General features: G+C 44.1%; 1 protein-coding gene across 6 annotated transcripts in view; it reads right to left on the bottom strand.

Moving 5' to 3' along the window:
- WRN (WRN RecQ like helicase) overlaps positions 1–23900 on the bottom strand; it is a 28540-nt gene that overhangs the window by 1468 nt on the left and 3172 nt on the right. For 2 of the 6 annotated variants that reach the window (XM_063156910.1, XM_063156907.1), the window contains exons 5-33: positions 21678–21826; positions 19750–19899; positions 18174–18246; positions 17146–17254; positions 16471–16876; positions 16248–16328; positions 15774–15912; positions 14945–15020; positions 14454–14521; positions 14179–14287; positions 12598–12666; positions 12020–12102; positions 11431–11537; positions 10546–10733; positions 10256–10433; positions 9554–9735; positions 8786–8887; positions 8333–8425; positions 6818–6959; positions 5905–6078; positions 5730–5824; positions 5397–5472; positions 5171–5244; positions 4361–4439; positions 3939–4051; positions 3649–3763; positions 2955–3080; positions 1948–2110; positions 1297–1511 (exon numbers count right to left, since the gene is read on the bottom strand). In XM_063156910.1, coding sequence (XP_063012980.1) covers positions 1297–1511; positions 1948–2110; positions 2955–3080; positions 3649–3763; positions 3939–4051; positions 4361–4439; positions 5171–5244; positions 5397–5472; positions 5730–5824; positions 5905–6078; positions 6818–6959; positions 8333–8425; positions 8786–8887; positions 9554–9735; positions 10256–10433; positions 10546–10733; positions 11431–11537; positions 12020–12102; positions 12598–12666; positions 14179–14287; positions 14454–14521; positions 14945–15020; positions 15774–15912; positions 16248–16328; positions 16471–16876; positions 17146–17254; positions 18174–18246; positions 19750–19899; positions 21678–21826 — 3734 coding nt within the window. Of the gene's footprint in view, positions 1–60; positions 1209–1296; positions 1512–1947; positions 2111–2954; positions 3081–3648; positions 3764–3938; positions 4052–4360; positions 4440–5170; positions 5245–5396; positions 5473–5729; positions 5825–5904; positions 6079–6817; positions 6960–8332; positions 8426–8785; positions 8888–9553; positions 9736–10255; positions 10434–10545; positions 10734–11430; positions 11538–12019; positions 12103–12597; positions 12667–14178; positions 14288–14453; positions 14522–14944; positions 15021–15773; positions 15913–16247; positions 16329–16470; positions 16877–17145; positions 17255–18173; positions 18247–19749; positions 19900–21677; positions 21827–23900 lie in introns of those variants that run through there. The other 4 variants (XM_063156911.1, XM_063156908.1, XM_063156909.1 and 1 more) reach the window with 4 other exon arrangements.

A 23900-nucleotide genomic window follows, 5' to 3' on the forward strand; every position in this document is an offset into this window, starting at 1 on the left:
GAGCTCATGTTTTTTACACCATCCTGGTGGCCATAGGTTGCAGCAGTCACAGTGACATTTTTGCATCAGCCACACATCCCTGTGTTACCGAAACCCTCACTAATGGCAGTTTTACCACATGCTTTATTAGGGTGACAACAGCTGTTTACCCAAGCTGAAGGCACCACATGCAGATGGGTTTTCCCTGCTCCTTCCCTGGCTGCTGGATTGATCCCACTCCCCTGTAAAAGCAGCAGCAGTGTCAGGCCATTCAAACCCAAGAACACCCATTAAGAGATTTAGAATTGCTTAATAGAGAGAATTATTAGATATTCAGCGTATCTTCTGAAGGAGAAGTAAATGAAGACTGGATTAGCTTTTGGATTTGCAGTCTGTTCCTTTGGATTACATTAATTTGATTACTAATAGCATGCCATTCCACTATTAGCTCCAGGAGCACAGAAAAGTGTGACAAGAGCCCAGGCAATTGAACTGTCAGGAGGTCAACTGCAGAGGCTGTGACACAGATATTGTAGAAACAAAACAGCACTCAGGGAAGCAAGAAAAATCAATTTGGCAAAATGGCAGTGGCTTGAAAAATTGTTTGAGCCAGTGTTTAAGAAATCAGCCCCAAGCCCTGTAAGGAGCAGACAAAATCCCAGCACAGGTAGCAGGATTTGGAATATGCTGTTTCTTTGTGCTATTGCCACCAGGTGCCACTCAGTGCAGGGTGTCCTTCGTACCAGGTGCTGAACTCAGACATGGGGTCAAAGGCCAGCAGAGGGCTGAGACTACTCTGGATTTTCTCAAACAGCAACAAAAAGCTCCTTATTTTCCAACATTGGTCCTCCAGGTAACACTTGTTATCAGGCTGTGCCCAGCAGTTTCAAGTAATCTAAGGACCCAATTCCTGGCTGGAATTGCCTCTGGCTTTTTTATCTTCTTAACCTTCCTGCCTAGTAGGAGAACCTCTTTGCCCACATCCCAGTGCACAGAAAAAAAGCCAGGGCACAAGCTGGATTTAGCTGCTATGAAGGAACATGCACATCCCAATTTTCATACTGGAAAGAACTTGCAATGTGTGTAATAAATCACAGCTAAGCTGCACAGCTCTGACTTCTTCCTAGGTCAACATTTATCCCAAGAGAATCCTCAGTTTCTGTTCTGAGCATTCCCTGAGGAGGAGGCAGTTCTATTCAAAACTGAGGGAGAGATGGATTGGGAAGATGCTGGAAACACCAAAAGCATTATGTTAGTCTGTTCCTACACAGAAAACAAGATTTTACAGAAGAACACTTACAACCTTCTTTTACTAACCTGTGTTTTATTCCACAATGCACCTTGCCTTCTTGCTTGATCTGCTCCTGTTTTTCCCTGCTGCCCTTCAGGCCACACCAATCTTCTTTTGAAGCCTACGCCATCCTGAGATTTATTTCTATTCTCTTTCTCCAGTAGTACAATCATCATCTTGATCAGATACAGCTCAATATTGGCAGGAGTACGTTTTCTAATTTCTTGAAGTTTGGTAGTGTCTTGGAAAAAATAGAAATATAACGTTAATTCTTTAAGCTCAGTTTTCTTATATTGTACAATACATTTGTTGCACCTCATTAACACATGTAATGGATTAAGGCATAGAAAACGTAAGAAGGTGAAAATGCATGCGTTTGATTTGTGAGATCATGTGATAAATTCCCACTGTGTTTTCTGAGGATGCCAGTACTTACAGCAATACTTTGTCAGTTTTTTCCCCAAAAACATTTCAGTAAACACAGATTTAAGAGGAATGTCTCAAGAACTTCCACACAACTGAGTCAAATGACTTGTAAAAGTCAGCCCCATTGTTATGGATCATGATGAAGTTACTTTACAACTGAACCTGAAAGGAAAGCAGTCTGCCCCAGCCTTCCAGGACTGCTGGGGGGTGTAGCTGGGAGCAGCAGCTGCAGGTAGGTCAGTGATGCTCACCTGAGAGGATGGGAGGGCTGCAGATGATGTCCCTGATGAGGCTCTGCACGTCGGGGGTCAGACCCGCACGCTCCACACTCACCATGCGGCCCGCGGCCAGCGCCTGGCACAGGTGGGTGCCAACCACTGCCAGGGGCAGAGATCTGCTCTCACTTATGGCCCTCTGGTGAAACAAAGGCACAGGGCATGCACAGGGCTCAGGTGTCAGTCCCAAAAAACAATCCAGAGTTGCCAGCACATGGTAGCGCAACAAAGCTCCCCAAAACACTGCTTTATTCCTAATACCTATCTCATTTCTTACCCAGCTTGTCAAGTGCATTTCTCCCTCAAAACTTCACAGCTTAAGTGCAACACTTCACCTTGAACTTAGCTGAGATGAGGGAGCTGTGGTGCACCTGACTTCTCAGGGGCCCACAAACACCACAACAAGTTCCCCCCTCATTTTCACACGTTGGATGAATTCTCCTCCTAAAGCATTTGAAGCAAAGCATCTTGAACTTCATTGACCCAAACTTTATTTCTCAAGGACAGGTCTCCAACTGGAATCTGGTACTCTTCAAAAACGCACACTTCAACTTTCTACTCGTTTCTCCACAAAGAATACACACACTGTGCATTTCAGCAGGATTGGTGGATACAGCGCATCAAGCTGCCCATTAATAACTGTACAACTATTTCTTGTTAATTCATCTTTAGGTACATTTTTAACTCTGGGACCATCTGCCTGTCCCAAGAGTATGGGGCAAAGTAAAAGCCAAAGCAACTCAAGTTGCTTCCTCTGGAATTAAAAATTCACTGTATACCACCTCAGTTTTCCATACCACCACTTCAGAGATAAGTAAGAGCATCTGCCACTTCCCAGGAAAAACACTGCCTCAGAGGTTTAAAGCAACCTATCCAGCACCATGCAGAGGATTTAAGAAAAGTTGCACATCCCCCTCCTCTAGACAAAGCCTATCTGCTACCAGTTTTCAGCAAAGCAATAGCCTCCACAGCCCAGAGCTTACCAGAGAGTAATTTTTCTCCTGGAACAAGATATATGTGACCTCCTCTGAGGGAGAAAGGGCTCTAGCACGCTTCCAGGGAGATGCTTCTTTCTGAACCTTGGATTCAGCGGCACAGAATGTGTCGGTCTGAGTGAGATAAAGCAGAATTAAATTAATTTTATCCCACTGACAACCCACTGATCACCCTCCCATTATCTGAAGTTATCTGACAAAGTAACCCTAACAGAACCATTCATCTCTCTGGAGGTTGGTTTTGACTCCAACTCCATGTTCTTAAAAGAAAAGGGAAGGAACACTAAAGCAAGGAGGGAATCCAGATGGACATTCACATGTTCCCATCTTACTAAAACCAGCACAGCATCATTCAAGGAACTTGGAAAAGAAAACCAGCCAGAATAAAGTGCCCAGGCCAACACATCATCTTAGGTATTCCTCATTCCATGTGAAACTATTTCACCAGAACAAACTGTGGCATTCAGTCTGCCTGGGACACTTCTCAATTTGAGCTCAATTTTCTCAAAACAGACCTCCTGAAAACAACTACAAAACTAGACATGCTTTTGATTCCTATTGCTAGATCAAGCTTTTTTTTTTGTGAAACAGAAAGACAACTCCATGGAGTTGTCCAACAGCTGCAGAGCAAACTCCATCCTTAAGGTTCCTGCCAAGGAGAAGACACTTGATTTCATCATACCTGCAAACCATTTGCTTGGCAGAAGTCCTTAATCTCAGCCAGGAGAGGCATCAACATGGTGGACTTGGCTTCAGACACACCATCAATTTTCTTCAGGTTCTCGATGCTCGTAGGCCTGATTTAGGAAGAAGAATGCAACAACATAACGCAATCCCAAAACATTGCAGCCTTTTGGTAGCTGGAGGAGGCACTTCAGATGCCTCCATTCCCCCAAGAGAAGCAGCAAAGGGATTTGTGGCTTGGCTTGCAAGCTCCCCAGTTTGTACAACATGTCTGCGTGCTGGTTTTACCTTATCCGGGCCATCTCCACCAGGATCTTATTGGTTGCCAAGACAGCTGGAGGAATTTCCTTCTCATTAGCTGCCTTCTGTCTAGCAGTCAGCAGCTTGCCATATAGAGCAGTCTGGGAAGGAAGGAGCCAAATTCTCAGGAAGCAGCTCTACATCACTTGTAAGTACAATTGTTACAAGAACAGAAGTTACCCCCTCCCTGATCTTCCCAATAATACACAAAAACCCCACCATCCATTAACCCCTCCTTGTGTATTTCAGTCCTATTCTGGTAGTTCTGTTTAAAACAACCCAGTAATTTGAAGTAATTTTGTGGTTTTAAGTTAATTTTAAGTAATTTTGTTCTGCCCAAACACAGAAAAACTGTGGTTTGCAGGCTGACTGCAATTCAGAGATATCCTCCCAGTCCCAGCAGAGCTTACCTCAAGCTCTTTTTCTCTGGATGAAGCACTTGGTTGTTGGGGCTTCAAAGGAGATTTCAGTGGTGAGTGCCCTGAAACACTACCAAAAAAAATAAATAAATCAAGCATGAAGCAAGCCTTGCTTTAGATCACTTGAATCAAGGCCCAATTTATGTTGCCAGCTCTGCACCCAGGGCTGGCTGGGGTACAACCAGCAGTATCCAGACTCCCACTGAGTCCATGAGCTCAGGGACATGAACCCTTGACTGGACTGCCAGGATTACACTGCAACATCTGTCAGCACACAAGTTGGACTAAGACTCCTTCCCTAAGCACAGTGAAAAATAGCTTGGTTTTACAGATTTTAACTGTCCCTAAAATAATCTGTCTTCACATGGCTGCAGTGGCAACTATTCACCTAACTGATACAGCCTGAAGGGGGAATCCACTTAGAAACACAAGGTGCATTTAATCTGAAGCAGCACATGAGCAAGGAAAACAAATTACTTGGTCTGCATTTGCAAGAGGTTATTTGATTTCTTTTGACCTGAGGGAGCCTCAAGTTGGTCTCAGTCTTCTCCAGACCAGTGTGGAAAGGCAGAGCCCTCCATGCTCCCTGATGTTAACTGTGAAATCTTGTAAATACAATATATTTTGAAATGTAATAATGCAGTGTACAGCAAGTTTTAGGCACTTGTCTTTTTTTAATGCATTAAACATTTCCACGCCCCTCACACAGGAAAGTGCTCATTTTAATGATCCCCCAACAAGCAGTATCCCCATTCACACTGTCAAAACTAGGTAAAGCTGGTTTAATTCCAAATACTGTACCTGTTAACCATGTTAGCGTTTCTTGGAGGAGTTTGACCTTTTCTGTAACAGGAGAACATCTCATATAGAGATACCTATAAAAAAATGAGAACAAGACAAATGCTGATTTACCATCTTTTCACTGAGTTTGCTGTTGATAAAAATTAACATGGACTAAGCTGGGTTGGATTTTTTATAACATGGGCAGGGATGGATGACACAGCAGGAGGGTTGTACTGGTACAGACCTGCTTGCCTGGTGACTGTGCTGTTCCTTTTGTGCCAGGGGAGCGCTGCTTGGCGAGCAGAGGCGAACGCCTGCTGCTGTAATGCAATTAATTACATCTTAACTCCATTGTACAGTGAACAAAAAACAACATTCTGCTAAATAAACTGATTTCAAGTCAGTACAAGGATGCATTTGGCAAATCAAGTTATTGATTAATTATTAGAATTGTTATTCTGTGCAAAAAACCCAGAACACTGAGGATCTCAAAACCTCCTCCTGTTCAACCCTGCCCTCTCCAAAAGCAGAGTTCAGAGACAGATCTGATTCAAGAGAACACATGTGCTGCAATTACCTGGCAGAAGGTCTCTGCAGATTCAGGTCTTCACTGGACTGTAACAAAAGACTTGGATTTGGGGCAGATCCATCCTTGGACAGCCAATTCCTACCCTGTAGGAAACAAACCACACTGCTTAGCTGTGGGTTACTCAGGAGGAGCTCTCAGTGGGTCCTTTCACTACCACAAGTACCTTCTGGGTGAGCACACAAATGGTTGCAAACTTGTTGTTCTGGGCTGAAACCTCTTTGAGGAAGCCTTCCATGATGAGCTGCTGGCAGAGCAGTTTCCACCAGTTCTCCGGCCACTCTTTCCCACAGCCAAAGAGAGGGTGCCTGCGGTACCGCTCCGGCAAGCGCTGCGAGCACTGCAAGGTTGGAAAGATCCTGTCACATCACAGGGAAACTTCAAACACAACCAGTAAACCAAAAGCCCAGCATGTGAGGAGCCTCCTCTGAGCTATTCCACTCCTAATCTACTTCCTGCCAAGGCTGTGGCAAGTTCATTTTTCCCTAGATGCACTTGTGTGACAACCAGCAGCTTAACTGCAATAAAAGGTTAAACAAGGAACATAACTCACCCTAACCTCAGTTTGTAATCATAAAAAATATTTTGTTCTTTTTCTAATTTATTTCCAGTGACTTTCTCGTTTAGCATTTCAAAACAATTAAAATTAAAGGTGTATGGAAGTTAGTTTATACTTATTCTGGTACACTACTTCAGTACTCAAAGTCAGACAGCAACATTAAGATACAATGGTAGCCATTCTTTGTTTTATTTAAACATAAGCCAACTAATTGAGCCAAATGTTTATCCTGAATTCTGAAAAGGCTGTTCCTTTCAAGATAATCAAAATGATGCATTTTCACAAAAAATTAGAGGACAATCCCCCTGCTTGCTGCATGGGGAGTGGAGCTGAGCAGCTTCCCAAAGTCAAGACTACCTCTCTACACAAACCTCCATCTCTCCAAGAAAAATGGTACACACACATGGACATGCATGGATATCCATGTACTGATGAACAGATCAATTAAGAGGATAAATTAAATGAGGTTGTCACAGCCCCTCCCCTCAGAACACACACAAGGAGTTGCCCCATCACTTACAGACCCTCGAAGAAGCAGAATTGGCATTCTGGTCCCAAACTTCTCATCCAGGGCGCTCACTGCAGACAGCAGCTGGTGTGCTTGCTTCCCAAAGTCCTGCAATCCACCCTCAAAGTCACTGGGGACTGCAAGACAGGAGCCACTGCAAGGCACAAAAAAAGCCAGGCTTAACACAAACAAACCAAGTCCCCTCTCCCTTGCTCCAAATGCTGTCAACCCAGTGATTAAAGAAATAATTAAATGAAATAAGTGATTACTTGTACCTAGTCTCTAATGTCAGTCCATGTTCTATACATCTAAACACATTTAATGATTTGCATCAACGTAACTTCAAGACACATTTCTATTTCTATTTCTATCCATGTAACTTCTCAGACACCTGCCCAACCCAACAGGAAGTTCTCCACCACACCTGCTGTTAAGAACATGGTCTCAACAATTTTTGGAATTCAATATCAAAATATTTGCATTGGTTTAGGCATGCACAACATTTCTTTAACTGCACTTTAAAGTTTTTTCCTGTTTCTTTAAGAACATAAAGGAAAAACAAAACCAGGAGTAAAGAGCAACCCCACTAAAAGCTAGGTAAGGTTTGTAAATAGGACAAACAAAACCAGGAGTAAAGAAAGACATAGCCCTTTAGTGGGGTTGCTCTTTCTTACTGCCTGAAAGAACACACTATTGGCACAAACCACTTCTAAGGAGAAAAAACAAGCATTACCTACTTCAAGTGATTTCAGTTCTGCAATACAAATTCACAATTTGGCTCTTTAGTAGCACTGCAAGGTGACTGCAAAGAGGGCAATTATGATCTTTTAAATTCTTTAACTTAGCTGTAGTAGAGGCCAGGCAAAGCTGTCCTAATCCTTGACATACAGAAATTCAGTAGCTAAATTGGTAACACTTCTCCAGAAAGCAGCACAGCCTAACACCTCACCTGGGATCAGAAAGCATCAGGCTAAGAGCCAGAGCAAGGAATGCTTCATTGTAACTTCAGGGAAAGCTTTATTGTAACTACAGAAGGAGGTGACAAATGTGTTTCTGCTCACGCCTCCCTGACTATCAGCCTCCTGAGTCCCCCTCAGCACATCCACGAGATTATTAGCAGGGTTAAAAGAGCACATGTCAGCACAGGAGAACAGCTCCCCGGACACTGGGGCAATTTAGCCTTAGACACCTGGTATCACACACCATTTGCAAGTGTTGTCCTTTGGGATTAATTACCTAACAGGCCTTAAACTGATGAATAGAAGTGTTTTTCACTGAGTGGTGCTCTAATCCCCTTTTAGGAACTGCGATCCTGCTCTGCTTCCAGGCTTTCCCACAGCCTCACTTGGAGCTTATCATAGTTTGCTTGACTCACTGGAAAAAGGTTAGGGAGATGCTCAAAAATAAACCTGAGGCTGAGCAGCTGCCAGATCAGATGTGTGAGAGTCAATTTTTAGATAATTTGCCTTCTCAGTCAGGCTGAGAGAACATAACCTCTAGGATCAGCCTTGAGGGAAGAAAGCTTACCTGGACCTGCAATTATCACAGCATTCTTCTGTGCCCATGATGCCAGAGGAAACCTTCCGGAGTCGTCTATCTTCAAAATGAGACAGGATGATTCTACCCAAGGGAACAAAAAGAATTCAATAAAAGACCAAGAATTTACACATAAAATTTATTGCAGAAAATGGAGTCAAAATCAGCATCATTAATTAATTCACTGGGGAACCAATTATTTAGCCCTGATTCCTCTAAAGAAAAAGTCTTTTTTTTAAAAAAGCAAACAAGGAAATGCATAAATGTGCTGAAGGATGTACTTTTGATACTGCTTATTAATACAGAATAGAATGTTCTGTGCTTGTGGAACACATTGTGAGCCTGAGCTGCCTTCTGGCTACAGCCCCCAGCTGTGCCTGAGCCTCAGCAGCTCTTAGCAAAGCTGCCTGCAGTGACACAGCACTAAATAGTGCCAGCACTCACTTCCTCCTGCAGCCCTTGGACACCAGGTACTTCTCCATCTTGGCCAACATCTTCAGCTTGTACAGCCGGAACCCCTCATCACGGATCTCACCCAGGAGGTGCCTGAGACAGGAGCAAAAAATGTACAGCCCTAAATGCTGACCACTGTTAACACATCAAAAATGAAACATACCAGACAATACCCTCCAATTCACCAGGATGGCCTAGAAAAAGTATCCTGCTAAAACCAGACCCAAGCTGCCTGCCTGCTTCTGCACCATGGGGGATACTCAGGAGAGCACTTCATTCATATTCTTCCCAACATTATCCCAAAGAGGACAGAACAGCAGAGAGACACAGAGGTTCTTCCAAGCCCATGGGCTACTGTCACAGCCATATTTTCTGAAAAATGCCTTTGCCCAGGATTTTCTCCTGGGAAGCTGAGAAGTCTCAGAGAAAAAGGAAACCAAGTTCTTATCTCATTTGCTTCTCCTGTGTTGTACTCACATGTGTAATGTGTCTGGAGATTATTTCACTGGTTTCATATGATTTGACTTATTGGCCAATCAGGGTCAAGCTGCCTTCTGTCTGTATCTTCTCTGTATTCTTTAGTATACTTTAGCATAGCATTCTTCAATACAAGTATCATAAAATAATGAATTAGCCTTCTGAGAACACAGTCAGATCCATCATTCCCTTCCTTTGTTGGGGCACCCCACAAACACAACAGGCTACTGAAGTGCAGTGAGCCGTGGCCAAAGGGCCTGAGGAGGGAGGGCAGGGCTGTACCTGTTGGAGGCCAGGTCAGTGGCAGCCCAGAGGACGTGGCAGGCAGCAGGGAGGCCGTCACGCCCGGCCCTGCCCATCTCCTGGTAGTAGGACTCCATCTCCTTGGGGGCGCCGTAGTGGATCACCAGCCGGATGTCGGCCTTGTTGATGCCCATCCCAAAGGCCACCGTGGCCACGACGCACTGCAAAACAGCAAGCACGTGCCAAAGAACAGGCCTGGCTTACTTCACACACGCTTGGGAATCTTCATCAAAATCCAGCCTGAACTACACCAGCTTCATGCCCACACCCTCTGGCCAGGGCACAGCCATGGGATTGTAACCATGAGAGGGATAATGTCCTTTGGCAAATACAGGAGTGTTTTAAAGAAGCTGTTCCCAACAGGCACAAAACAGGTCATGAAAAGGAACACAAGGAGTCCCAGGATATCTCTGCTGCCCAGGAAAACAGCAGCTCATAGAAGCTGTGCTCTTGTTCCAGCTATCACCATTTTCCCCTCGATACCACGTATCTTTAAGGGAATTACTACAGAAATTCAAAAGATAAGCCTGGAATCTTGTTCCTGACAGCACAGACCAGCAACTTCTTCACCCAGAACTGAAGAGAGAGGACATGGCTAACACAAGTTGATATTCCAAAATTTTCTTTCACCAAAAACTCTGCAGCTCTAAACAGGACTCAAGAGACTTATTTCCTCCATACCTGAATTTCATCCCTCATGAACTGGTGGTGAGTGTCCCTCCTCTGCTTGTTCCCCATCCCAGCATGGTAGGTACCACAGGTCACACTGAGTTTTTTCAGTGCACACACCACCTGCTCAGTGGCTTTTCTTGTAGGGCAGTAGATGATAGTGGGGCCTTCAAATTCATACACAGAACTGCTGAAAGTATCAACAACAACATTATGTAAAGACACAGAACAAAAAAATGCCACCTGCCTGTAAAAAAAAAACAACCATACCTGAGGGATCAAAACCAGGCTTAAATTCTTACCTTCCTTTCCTAGTCAGAAACTGCTTCAAATCCCTACAGATGTCTCCACTTTGCTGTCCAACCTCCAGGTACAGGTTAGGTCTGTCAAAGCTGGTGCAGGTGACCTGGGGATTCCTCAGGTCCAGGCATTTCACTATGTCCTCTCTGATCGAGGGACTCGCAGTTGCAGTCAATGCAATAATGGGGATCTGCAAAGAGATGTACAATAACATTCATGACCTCTCACTGAGCATTTTTTACAACAAAAACCTCAAGAGTCTACTAATTCAGAACCTAAACAGGCACTTTAATGTGTTTATCATTGGATAAATTCAGTCATTTGAAAAAATTAGTTAATACTGAGCTTCTTGAACATTTTAGACTGAAGCTTTTGAGAGAGCAGACAGGAACACAACACTTGAAACGCAAAGTTTTATTCTGAATGCATCTTCCACAAGACCACAGTATTTCACTGCTGTGATTAGCTAAATTTAGGGAATATAGGATGACACTGACAATAAAAGCATGTTAAATTCAGGTCTAAATTTCTGAGCTTATGCAGTAAGTGCTCGAGGAGTGTCCAGAAATCAGTGGCATGCTCCTACCAGCCACTTGGTCAGGTAAAATAAAATCCTCCAATATGAAACCAGGGGCTTAGGGACATCATCTTCCTCAGCATAGGAATTCAAAGCAATTTAAATTTCTTAAGTTTTGGTAGTCCAAGTTTAGAACACCCTTTGTTTAAACACTGGGAGAACCTACAAAGCCCAGTCACTGAAAGGGATGCTCCAATCCCCAACCAGCATGGTCAGTACACCCAGAGCACAACATGAAAAGGGTGGTATTTCCAAACTACTACCCAAAACCCTCTTCTTGCATCAGAAACCAAACTCAGCCAAACCTCACCCAGGGCAGAGTCTTCTTTAACAAGCCCAAACTTCTGAAGGAGCTCCTGAAGTCATGGCCCCACTCAGAGATGCAGTGAGCTTCATCCACAGCTATGAGGGTGATACCTGGAAGACACAAAACCACAGCAAGCTCCAGCTTTCCTGAAACCACCAGCAGGGCCTGGGTTTTATTCCTAGAATGCTTTCTGCTGCACCATCTTTAGGGTCTTTCTCATAAAAAAGGCCCAGGAGCTTTTACAGTCTACCCCCCCACCACAATCTAAGCTCCATTCATCCAACATCCCTCATATGGCTCAAAATGCCAAGTTAGCTCCAACAGGAGCTTTTCCCACTCACTGCTTCTCAATCAGTCACCAGTAAGAATTCCAGATGTCATTTGTTGTATTTCCTGGATTGTAACACAAAGCCTGATGGTCTCAGACAAACTCATATGATTTTTTTTCCATCTTGTGTGATGAATGGGAATGAATGGTGTCACTACTCTCACCAAGAAATGGGTGAAAAGTCTCCAATTACCAAAAAGGCTTAAACATAATGATCAATTTAAGCTGCCTGGCAACTCACCCACAATCTTACCTTCAACTTACCAACAGTTCGGTCAAGGTCCTGAAGTAACTCTAAGTTCCCTGAGCAAAACTCTGGAGTCATGTATATGACTCTGTACTGACCCCTGAAAGATCAGAAAAAATACACTGACACAGAAGAATCCAGACAATTCAATTCAATAAAATCATGATGGCACTGAAAAACAATGAGAACAACAGATTTCTGATGGCAAACAAGAGGAATTGCGTGAAGTCCACAGAAAACATTCCAGAACCACAGGAAAGCAAGGCATTGCAGGAAAAGTAATTTGCCAGCCATTGGAATAACAAGGGACTGTTGTGGTGCTGACAGATACAGGCCTAAAACCTGACTAAAATCAGGTATAAGTCAGAATACAGCAGAGTCACTAAATTCCATTTCCCCAGCCAAAAGGCACTGGAGGGTGGCTGTAGCCTCCCACACTCTCAGCCTGGGTGAATGCAAAGAATATCCTGAGTGCCAGGTCCCAGGGCTGGGCCAGAAGCAGGAGTTTCAGTGGTGATGGAGCAGGGAGACATCCCACCCCCACAGCAGCCCTTTGTCACAGCCCAGAGTACCAGAAAGCTCGGCTCAAACTCACCCTCTGATAGAATCCTTGACCTGTTTTGACTGAGCTGAACCAAGGAAACAAGCTGGAATCCCTGTCATTCTGCAGAAATAAAAAAGCACAGTCATGAACAGACTCCCTCTCCAAGCTTTAGCTTCCAGCCTGTGCCAGCATTTCTAAAGGAAGTTCAAGCTGTGAGGTCAGACACTGCTTTCTTCAAAGGATCTTTGTGTGAAACACCTTTTGAAAAAGCAGGAGTGGTGCACAGCTCTTCCTGCCACCCAAATGCTCTTGCACTTCCCCTCCACAAGACACACACTGGATTAATAGGAATCAGAGAAAGGAAAGCCATTTTCCTTGCACAAGTTCACAATTAAAATATGCAAAAGAATATGCTAAATCTATTTTCTTCAACTCTTCACTCCAGCAGCTCCTCACATTTGGATATAAGCCTAGCTAGCCCACAGTTTTTTACCATGTTCCATCTTTTGTGAGCTACTGATGCTGCATCTGCTTGTTTTAAATCAGGTGGCTGCTTTTTAATGACATAATAAATACCAGCCCAACTTATTGATATTTTACCTCTTAGCTTGGTGATTTGCTGCATTGTCTCATAGCCCTTGGTTTCCACAGCTGCTCAGTCCAAACTGCAGCCAGACTGACAGACAAACTGCTGCAGTTTGTACAAATTCAGTCTCCTCAGTCTTCAAAATGAATTAAGGCAGTGAATAAACCCCTTCCACAGAGGAAAACAGTGGAAAAGTCACAGAGACACCCTGCTGAGCAATAGTCAAAGAGCTTAGGCTGTCCAGCCATTCATCTGCACACAGCCACAACATGCAGCAGAAAATGCCACATGTCACTGGTGTTCTTCACTTCAAAGCACCTTCATATCCCCTCTAACACAAAAAACTCCTTTTCCCAAGGTGGAAAAAGCAGGAATGAACCACACAACTCAGCATGAGTCCCATAGCTCAGTGCAAAAGTGTCAGAAGTGAATGGCTCTTACAATAGGAAGTGAATACATGTGGAGAAAGCATTATCAGGTATTAAAAATCAAAGAGATTTATCTTGACAACACACCTAGAACCACTCATGTCAGAGTGATCTGGTGTCACCCACAAGTTCCCCCCTCAGATCTCTGAAGAAGTGAAGAGGTCAGGTGTTGGGAGACCTACTACACTGTCCCTCTTGAAAGCCTGTGCTGCAGCTTTGATCTGGAGTGCCAACAGCTCCCAGCTATACTGGGTTCAGATGTCACCCCTCTGACCCAAAGCAAACCTTGAAACGAGTCTGAGAGCCTCAAACAGCTCCCCCACCACTCTGGTCTGACATAAAAAGCCTGTGAATCCAGAAATAAGTGCCTTCAGAAACCTCTCAGCAGCATCCATCCTTTGCAAGCTCAGCCTCTGGTTGACCCATGTGGCAAACCCAGGGATGTGAGACTGCTGACAGTCACACGAGGGCTGTGTGTGCTCCCTGAGACACACAAGCCCTGCAGCTGACACCCCAAGAGCCTGCTGCAAATGAAACACCCAGCAGGGGCACAGGCAGCATCCCTGTGTGCCCAGGGGGCAGCCAGCAGCAACCTGGCCCTGCCACCATGCCACTCACGTCAGCTGCAGCACCTGGTCCTCCATCAGGGAGATAAGAGGGCAGATGACAATTCCTGTTTGTCCAGTGTAAACAGGAGGAAACTGGAAGCACAAGCTTTTTCCATAGCCTGAGAGGGGGAAAAAAAAAAGGAGCAGAAGTAAGACACCATGATTTCTATGCACCTACAACAGACAATTCTGACACTCCAAAAAACCCAGCCATGTTTGTTGTACTGCTGTCCCCCAAAAAGGGAATGACTTTCTATTGTTTCTTAGGATGCAGTGGTAACTCACCAGTTGCCATGACAACAAGATTATCTCTTCTGTCTTCCAAAAGAGAATTGATCACTTTCCACTGGACCCTTGAAATTAAACAAAGGGGAATACGTGATTTTGGCCACCACAGATAACAAGTGAATTGTATGGAACTGCATATTTTGCTGGATTGTGGGTTAAAGGGACCCTTGGGGCTGCCTCAGAGTGGTGTCCTTGCACGCTGCAGCCACTCAGACACCCCAAGTAGTGCAGGCAGGGCCCAAGTGGGGATCTCTAACAGGACTCAGGCAGGCAGCACTTGAAGCAGGAGATCACTGATCTCAAATAACACCTGTGGTTTTCACAGCATTTGTGGATCACTTATCTCCAATTCAAGAGAGTGTGAAAAAGACCTGGATTTGCTTGTTGCCACTTTTTTCAAGTGAATGGTAATAAAAACATCATCCAGATTGGAGGAAGGGCAGGAACACCTACCCCAGAGTGTCCATTTCAACAGAAAACACACTCACGGTTTAAAAGAAGAATGCCCAAAATAAGTCTTGAGACACATGATGTGGCTTTCTGCAGGCTCTGGCAGCAGTGGATCTTTAGTGGGAGAGAGGAGAAAACACTCTTTTAGGATTGAATTTTAAAAAGATAAAGCACTGTCTCCACAAGCAACAGTCTGCTCATGCTTTGTCATGCCCAGGGGTTAGAATTTGGGCAATTCCAGTGAAAAGAGAGATCTCAAACTCCACAGATATCCAAACAGATATTTTCAGGCTGGAATGAAGGATTAAAAAAAGCAAGGAGGCTCCTCAGAGACCCTGCATGAGGAGAACATATGGCTTGATTAATGAGATAAAGCAATAGGACTGCAATGCATAACTGCATCATCTGGAACAGCATCACCCTTACAAGACAGCTCCTCCTCACATTTCAGCTGCTTTTCCCCATTTCGTTTGTCTCCACAGGGACAACCCCAAAGCAAGTCAAAACCACTCCCAAGGCAGAATTTCTTCACAATTCTGTCATTCAGCAGCAACAGAAGAGCACAGGCAGATGGGAGGTGTCACCTCCCCTGTGTTCTGAGCAGGTCCTCCACACCCCCAGGTCAGTTTTACTCCATGAAGCAGACATCAGCTGACCAAGGCAGAACGTCACTCTCTCCTGCCAAGCACACCTTTGTATTTGAATCTTCATACAGTCCAAGCTGCCCTTAGAAATGCAGGCAAGCTTGACCTTCCCATTTTGAGAAACCCATCCCTAAAAGTCACTGTGCTTTCAAGGCTGCTTCTACAGACAGTGGTTTTTAAAACAATGATTTCACCATGCACTAATACTTTTAAAAAACCATACCCAAATATTCCTCCTCCTCTTCCTCAACACCTTCATCTTCATCACCATCTGGTGCTACATCCACTTCAGGACTTTTCCTGGCTTTACTGGACTCTCCTTCAGGTAGAACTCCTTCACAATCATCTACATCTTTTAGAGACTGAGCATTTAAGAAGAAAAGTTATTTTGGAGCAGGGAAGGGTAGATAAAACACCTCTCTCAAGTAATAAGATATGGGAACCAATTTTTAATCCAGTTATAACAACTTTAATCTAGCAGGCAGATCAAGTCCAAGCTGGTGGAGTAAAGATGACAAAGGAGGCCAATGGTATTCCAGTCTAACCCCAGCAAATTGAATTCTTTAGGTATTCCTGTGTTTATTCTGTCCCTCTTCTGCAAGCAGCACCTTTCTGCTTCATATTCCCTCCCATTAACTGTGCTCCCGGAGCAGCATAATTATAAATAAAATTTTAAAATAAACCCTCTGGCACTCACTTTGAGCATCTCCATTTCCAGCTCTTCGTCACTCTCAATGACACAGGACACATTTTGTTCATTGTCTGTGGAACACGCCTCCTACAAAATCAACACAATTCTCTTAGGAGCAGAGTAATTTCTGAAAATTCAAGATAATTAAGCTCAACATTCAGCTCTGAGGACTGTCCATTAAAAACAAAACATCTGATAGAAATATTTGGAGTTAAGGAGTGTTCATTACCTCGGGTGCAGCTTCACTTCCCAATTCCTTGGCAGCCTGACATTCCAAGACCTGCAGCTCTTGCTCAGTAATGTCCAGGGACATGAAGTCATCCCTGTCCTCTCTGTCTGTGACCCTGGCTGCTGGAGCCCCGCTTTCCAGAGCAGTGTTACCTCTCTGTGCCTCCTCCCCACTCATTTCTTCCTCCCAGAGGACAGCCAGGGTAGCATCAGAGCAGATGTTGAGGTCACTTTCAGGCTGCTCAGCACATTCTGCTTGCTGTGCTTTGACACTTGCTGACTTGGCTTCCCAATGTGTTCTGTTTGCACCACAGCTCCTCTCCAGCCCAGAAGGGGAACCTGAGCAAAGCAGAGTGGCTTTCAAGGCACTGATGTTCCCTGATATCTCTGCTAGTATTTCTGTAGCCCTAGGAGGTAAAATCAAATAAAGTAAAGCAAAATTACACCAGCAGCTATTACACTTCAGAACAAAATTCAGCCAAATTCAGGGTCAAATCCTTTGCAGTCAGACCAGTGAAAACACATATTCCTACATATAAAAAAAAATGCATTTTCCTGGAAAACAAACGGGTAACAGATGCCTGTTCAAAGACATGTAACTTTATTGTATGGGACCTGGGGGATCAAAAACAAAACACTGATTGTGGAGGTAGAGACAAGTCAGCACAAAACTGACCTCTGCAAGTTCTCCAGTTGTCCAGAAGAGTCAGGGATGTGAGAAGCCAGGTCTGTTATCTCTGCAGCCAGGGAAGCCAAGTGCTTCTTCACACCCTCAGATGTGGCATCTGTAACAAGCACAACAAGTGGTTATTTTATAACAATTAATTTGTAATAATAACATCCCTATTTTAAGAACTCCAGCGACTGCATCTCTACAGCAATTCCAGCTGGTAAAACAGCATTTCCCCAGGCTTAAAAAAATCAAGCACAGAGAATCAGGCCAAGCTTCTAAGTATTCCAGCATTGCATCTCTTCCATCACACAAGCTCAGGGAAAACAGGTACACAACGGGAACAAAGCAATCCCTCCAGCTCCTGGAAAAGAGCTGCTAACACAGGGGTAAAACAAGGCCAAATCCTGCACTTCAGATCAAGGGGACAGCACTGCCACCGCTCCTTTTGGCAAGAAATTAAAACTGAGCCAAAACAAAAAGGAAACTATCCCCTCACCACCTCTTTTTCAGCCTTAAGCTAACTGTAATTTTTTATGAAACACAGAACTGAACAAAACACTAAGATTTTAAAATCGTCTCTGGCCAAGTAAATAATGATAAGCTGCCCTGAAACATTTAAGTCCTACTGATGTGCCTCAATAAAAACATTACTTCCCAACATGGTTTGTTTTGTGGCCCTATTTCATCTTAAATTAGGTATTTGTCCCTGCATCAGCAGCACTGAAATTAACTCGCTCAAGTGTTTCCATAAACAAACTGGAATGACAGTGGGAATTCTTCCCATCCATGTGTACAGCAGAGACAAACACAATCACCCCGAGAACACCTTCCCACATCCTATGGAAAACAGGCACTGAGTATGGGTACCCCAGGCATCCAAGGCCTCTTGCTCCCTCTGCAAGTCATGTGGAATCACCAAGAAGCCAAACAAACCTGGCACTATTTTAATATATATATTGATTTCCCTGCTGGGAAATGCAATATGCAATTGTAAATGGGATAAATTCCTTATGCCTGGATGGACAACTTACCTTTGTTCATGCTACACAATTTCAGGTCACTCTTATTCATGTTTTTCAGTTTTTCATAAACAATGTAGCCAGCCTAGGAGGGAAAAGAAACTATTGGTACTCTGTACTCCTGAGAGAAAAAATAATAAAAAAAAAATCATCAGGAGTTAATCAGGCAAATCATGGCAGCAATGCAGTGTGACCAGCAGAAATCCAAACTGGAATATGGCTCCCATCATACTAATTACCACCCTGACTCCACTGTCCATCAGGACCAGGTTACATGCTACAGAATGCTGCACTAAGGGCCAAGTGCTGACTTGGGACTCCCTCTGAAATGGATCCTCTTACACAGATCCCAGAGTGGGTCATCTCAGCTGCTGGTTGCACACAGAAAGCTCCCAGTGCTCAGCTCCCAGGGCCACCATCCGCTCACCTCATTCAGATTTCATGCCCTGCTCCAGGAGAAGAGCTACAAACACACCAAGATGGATTCAGTGTGTTTAGTATTTCCCTAGGTATGAATAATGAGTTCTAACAGAAAAACACAGCCTAGAGCCAGCAATGTGCTAATTAGGCTACATGTGTTGAAAAAGAAACAAGTTACTCCCTAATGTTTTCCTGGGAGGCTCCAAAAGGCAGGCCAGGTGAACAGAGCAAAGTGGGAAAGATGCACTGCCTGGAAAAAAATGGCTACAAAAGACAAACCAGGCACAAAAAAAATTTGAAATCATTTCCAGACTGTTAAGGATCTTGACAGAGGCTAAACCCCACATGGCAGAACTTTTAACTGAACTAGAAATCAGAAAAGAAACCACTGTCCCACTTCCCTTCCTCCAAGCCTAGAAATACAAGACTAAAAGGATTTTTTCCCTTGATTTTCTCCCAGGAAGCAGGTGGCACCTGGTAGCATAATGGCAAAACCCTTCACAGAACTGCAGATAAACCAAAATTCATCCAAATGACTGAAAAAACAGGGACTTCTGGAGAAGCACAAAACTCATGCAACTAAACTCTCCCTGACAATCCGGATTGTGGTTCTCTTGTATTAGCCACCAGTGAACGCTGTGCTTTTTCCAAGTTTTGAATTTCACCTCCCATACTATATTTAACAAGGTTTGGGTTAATTAGCAGCTAAGAAATATGACAAAACCAGAAAGAAATGGATCCAGAAGTGGTAACAAGGGACTAAAAAATACCCAGCAGCTAGGAGCACACAGGAGAAGGAATTCAGTTCCAGAGGCTGGAATGCTGATCCCCTGTGGTACATACATAGGCATCTGTGGCTGCATGGAGCTTCTGCTCCTTGTTGAGTGCAAACTTCTCCCAGTTGCTGCAACTCTCCCTGACAATTCATATTGTGGCTCTCCTTTATTACCCACCAGAGAAGGCTGTGTTTCTTGCAAATTTTGAATTTCACCTCCCATACTGTATTTAACAAGGTTTAGGTTAAGTAGCAGCTAACAAAGACAACAAAACCAGAAGGAAACACATCCAAAAGTGCTAACAAGGGACTAAAGAAATAGCCAGCAGCTAGGAGCACACAGGAGAAGGGATTCACTCCCTTCTGAGGAGGCTGGAATGCTGTGGTACATACATAGGCATCTGTGGCTGCATAGAGCTTCTGCTCCTCCTTGAGTGGAAACTCCTCCCAGTTGCTGCAGCGGACGGACGGATCCTTCAGCAGCTGCCTGCCAAAAAGGTGCTTCACCAGGCCATTCAGGCTCCACGTCTCCTTACACTTCAGCTGGGGAAAAGAACCCAAACAAAACAACAAAAGCAGAGGATATGCTTATAAAGGAAAGCATCTGCACCTCCCCAAGAAGAACAAAGCATACTCAATCTCTTGTTAGCAGCAAAGAGCTCTGGGTTAGTCAAAGCATACTTAGTTTTTCAAAGCAGTGCTGTCACAACAAAAATATGAGGCATCTGTACAAAACAACCTCCGGGTTGATAAAATAAAAGCCCCGGACTTAAACAGCACTCCCTCTCTCCTCCAGGATTTTTCTGCTATTTGCCTTTCTAATTAGAAAAACCCAGCATCCAGCAACAGGGATTTACCTAATAAAACCACAGGAATATTAAAGCCTGCCTGTGTGTGGTGGACATCTTCTGTCAGGCTGAAGCCAAGCACAAAGCAGAAAAGCACAGCTCTAGCCCAGGACTCCCAGGCCTCCAAAAGCCATCCCAGCATGTGCTGCCTCCAATTGCCTTTGCAATCCCTTGTCAGCCACAGTGGCTGCACCCTGCTGTCCCCAGAGCCAGCCTGGGAAATTTTGCTGTGGTGGCCAAGGATCCAGGCCTCATGGGCAGAGTCTGCTGCTATTCCAGCCTGGAAAATGTGCCCAACTGTGGAGCTGAACAGCAGCAGTGCAGCATTAGCAGCTCACTGCCTTGAGTCTGGTATTAAAAAAACCCTCCCAACTGTTCTTTTTAGGCTCCCCCACCCCTTCCCCTCCCATTGTGCCATTATATATAACCCTGTTCTCCTGTTCTCTTTCAAGTTTATTTTTGGTTTGTTTTCTTTTCAGCAGAAGCTGCTATCAGAGATCACATTGCTCATCTTCATAACAAATTATCCTGAGTCAAAAGACAGAATTAAAAAAAAACCAAAAACAAACCGGGTGACTGAGAAAACTCCAAGTTGGAGGAGTAACAGCTCCTCTTGTTGCTTGAGCAAAACAGTTAATTTGTATCATTTCCAATCCCAACTCCACAGGGGCTCCTAGGTAAAGCACTGAGCTGCACCACAGAAGGAATGAGAAATATGTGGAGAGACAAGCACAGGTAAGGTGCACACAGAAAGAAAAGCTTTAAGGGATGTGCTAGAAATCAGAAAGATCTGGAAAGCAATGAAGCTTGGGCTCCCTTCCTTAAAAGACAGCACAGGTGGCCCTGCATCAAACCATCTCTGACACAGAACTGAAATTCAGGGCATGCCAAAGGCAACTTGTAAGCAGCAGCTCAGCAGGTGCTGGAAGCAGCACCCACACCAGAGCTGAGGGGACACCAGCCTGAGAATCACAGGAATGCAGATATTCCTATAGGAAATCCATTTCCAGACTGTGTTGCAGAAACACCTCTGCAGGGAGGGCTTCAAGGAAGACCTTGAGCCTCCCTCCAAGAAGCAGGGCTGCCTCCTTGTAGCCTGTTGATGAGGCTCAGCCACTGCTGGGACAATGCCACCACTGCCAGCAGGACAAGCTGGCCATTTCCATCACCAAAATTTAAAGGAAAAGCACCTGCAGCTGAATTTAAAAAGTACCTCTTGTAAACACTTGAAGAAACCTGAGAGGACACAGATGTGGATTAAAAACTGGCTCACTGGAAGACAGTAGTTAGTTTTGCAAGCTTTGAGAGGTGTTTTTAAGCAGCTTCTAAATAAGTTACAATAGATCTCTGCTTTACTCCACAGAACAGGTTTGCTGTTGGAATTGAACTCCAACCAAGACAAGGAAGCCTTCCTTTGCACAGCAGCACCATAACAAGATTCCCTCCCACAACAAAAAGGTTTTAGAGTTTTACTTTGTCATTAGCAATGTCAGCCAGTTCCACAAAGCTCTTCAGTTTGATCTCAAAGTCACTCATCAGCTTCCATTGATCTCCCTCAATTCCTACGCCAACCTTTTTAATTGTTTCATCTTCGAGCAGCCTTTTGAGTCCCTTGGGAAAACCTAAAATAGATTAAGCCCAAACATGAGAAACTAAACAGTGGAAGATGCCAGAAAGTCTAATGGAAATTACAAAATCCAAGCAAAAACACCATCTGCAAAACCCTGGGCTTCTAAAGGAAAAGCCAAAGTTTCTCTGTTTATTTGATTTCTCCCTGGAATGACTTGAAAACTTCAGCTGGTTGTGATGGGTCATCTGCAGACAAGCAAGAAAGAAATACACAAATCATCCTGCACCTATGTGGAAACAAACCAAGTAAAAAAACCCAAAACATAATTGGTCTTTCTGATTGTTAAATCACGCAACAAAAACCAACCCCGCACTGGAAAAGACACTTTATCTCTCAAAACTCAGTGTTCATTACATAAAATCAAACATTATTTTACTATTTTCCCCACGATGTCCTCACAGTTTTTGCTATTTCACATTTCTGGGCAAGAGTTGAAACCATAAGCATGGGAAATCCCCAGCAGCACAGATTTTCTGAAGACAAAGTCACAGCTAAGGCTGGGCTGCTCCAACAACAGCATTTGGAAAACAGAACCCACCAACCAGCTGCTGTGCCAAGCCCAAACATGCCAGACCTGTCAGCAAGCAAAAACCCACAGTGTTCAAAGATGCACACAGATACTCAGTTTTATATTTTGATTTCTCCCAAACTGATGGCACAGCAAACCTGGATCAAAGGGTATTTTCAAGCTTACAGAGCTGAATTAAAGCAGGCAGCTTTCTCATCTCTTTCTGCAGGAAGAACAGCCCCAGACACTTCATCCTTGAACAATAACAGCCTTTTACTCCCCTGTGTGTTTGCTCCCAGTTAAAATTCAGAACTTCTTATTTAAATCCATACCTTCAGGACCCCACAGCTGGATACCCTGAATTAGTCTCAAAAGTGCAAATCTAGTACCTGCAAACACAGAGAGCTGCACAGGCACACAGTGCTCACCTGCCTTGGCTCTCGTTGCAAACACCACCTTTTCCCAGCCCTGCAATATGCATTTATGTACTTCAACAAACACTTGGCACCACTGATTTTATTTGTGCACAATTGTCTCTGCCCTTTGCTGGCTGTCACTCTACATTTGTAGCCACAGCCAATTTCCTGTGCACTGGAAAATTGCAGATCCACCCCAAAGCTTTAAAAAAATAACTGGTAAAACCCCCCCAGACAGCAGCAAGCTGGTGCTGTGAGAGGCAGACGAATTACAGCATTCCCAAAGCACGTGAGCCATGGGAAAATATGGAAAACCCTCCACAAATAAAGAGAATGCAACCAAATACAAGCCTGCATATGTGCAAGGGGTTTTCACCTAAGGGAATCATCACTACAACCTTCCAGGATGGGCACTCCCCAGTCGATGAGTCCTGCCCCATTTCCTAGAAAAGAGAATTTTCTGGTTTTTTGTTAGTCAAAGTTGAAGACTGTGCAAAGGCCACAATCTGAGAAAACAGACCACAGTTTGAGAAATCTGTAAGGAAATTTTTTAAAAAACACTAAAAAATGGAAAATGATGAACAGTCTTCCTATTAAATAAATAAACATGGTTTATTTATTTAATATGGGGAAATATTTATTTCCCCATGGTTTATTGGGCCTTATTGGACTGTGCATAAATGGTTTTGCCATTTATGCACAGTCCAATAAGGCCCAATTCCTCCTGCAGGAGAAAGCTTTTTTGCTAGGACTTGCTGTTTTTTCTTCTGGTTTGGCCAGATTTCCGCAGATCACATATAAGAAGCAGAAATTGGCTCTGGTCCCTGCCCAAGTCACTCAGTTCAAAGTGCATCCTCCACTGGCAAGAGGAAGCACTTTGGAAAACCATCCAGAGGGAAACTTCCCCTTTTGCTGTACCACAGCGGCCGCACAAACATCTCCCCTGCCAGAAGCAGAAGCATTGCAGCTCTTTATGGCTATTGTTCCCTCAGCTTCCTCTCCTCACATAATTTTCCTTTGTGCTCTCCAGCCTCCCCGATGGAAGAACCTCCAGCAATTAAATTTTCCACCCCATTTGCTCTAAATGACAAAGGATTGAACACCAACATTAAAATTATCACTATTATACCTCAGCATGAGTC

Source organism: Melospiza melodia, chromosome 5 (genome assembly GCF_035770615.1).
Source record: "Melospiza melodia melodia isolate bMelMel2 chromosome 5, bMelMel2.pri, whole genome shotgun sequence".
In the NCBI taxonomy this organism is placed as follows: Eukaryota; Metazoa; Chordata; class Aves; order Passeriformes; family Passerellidae; genus Melospiza; species Melospiza melodia.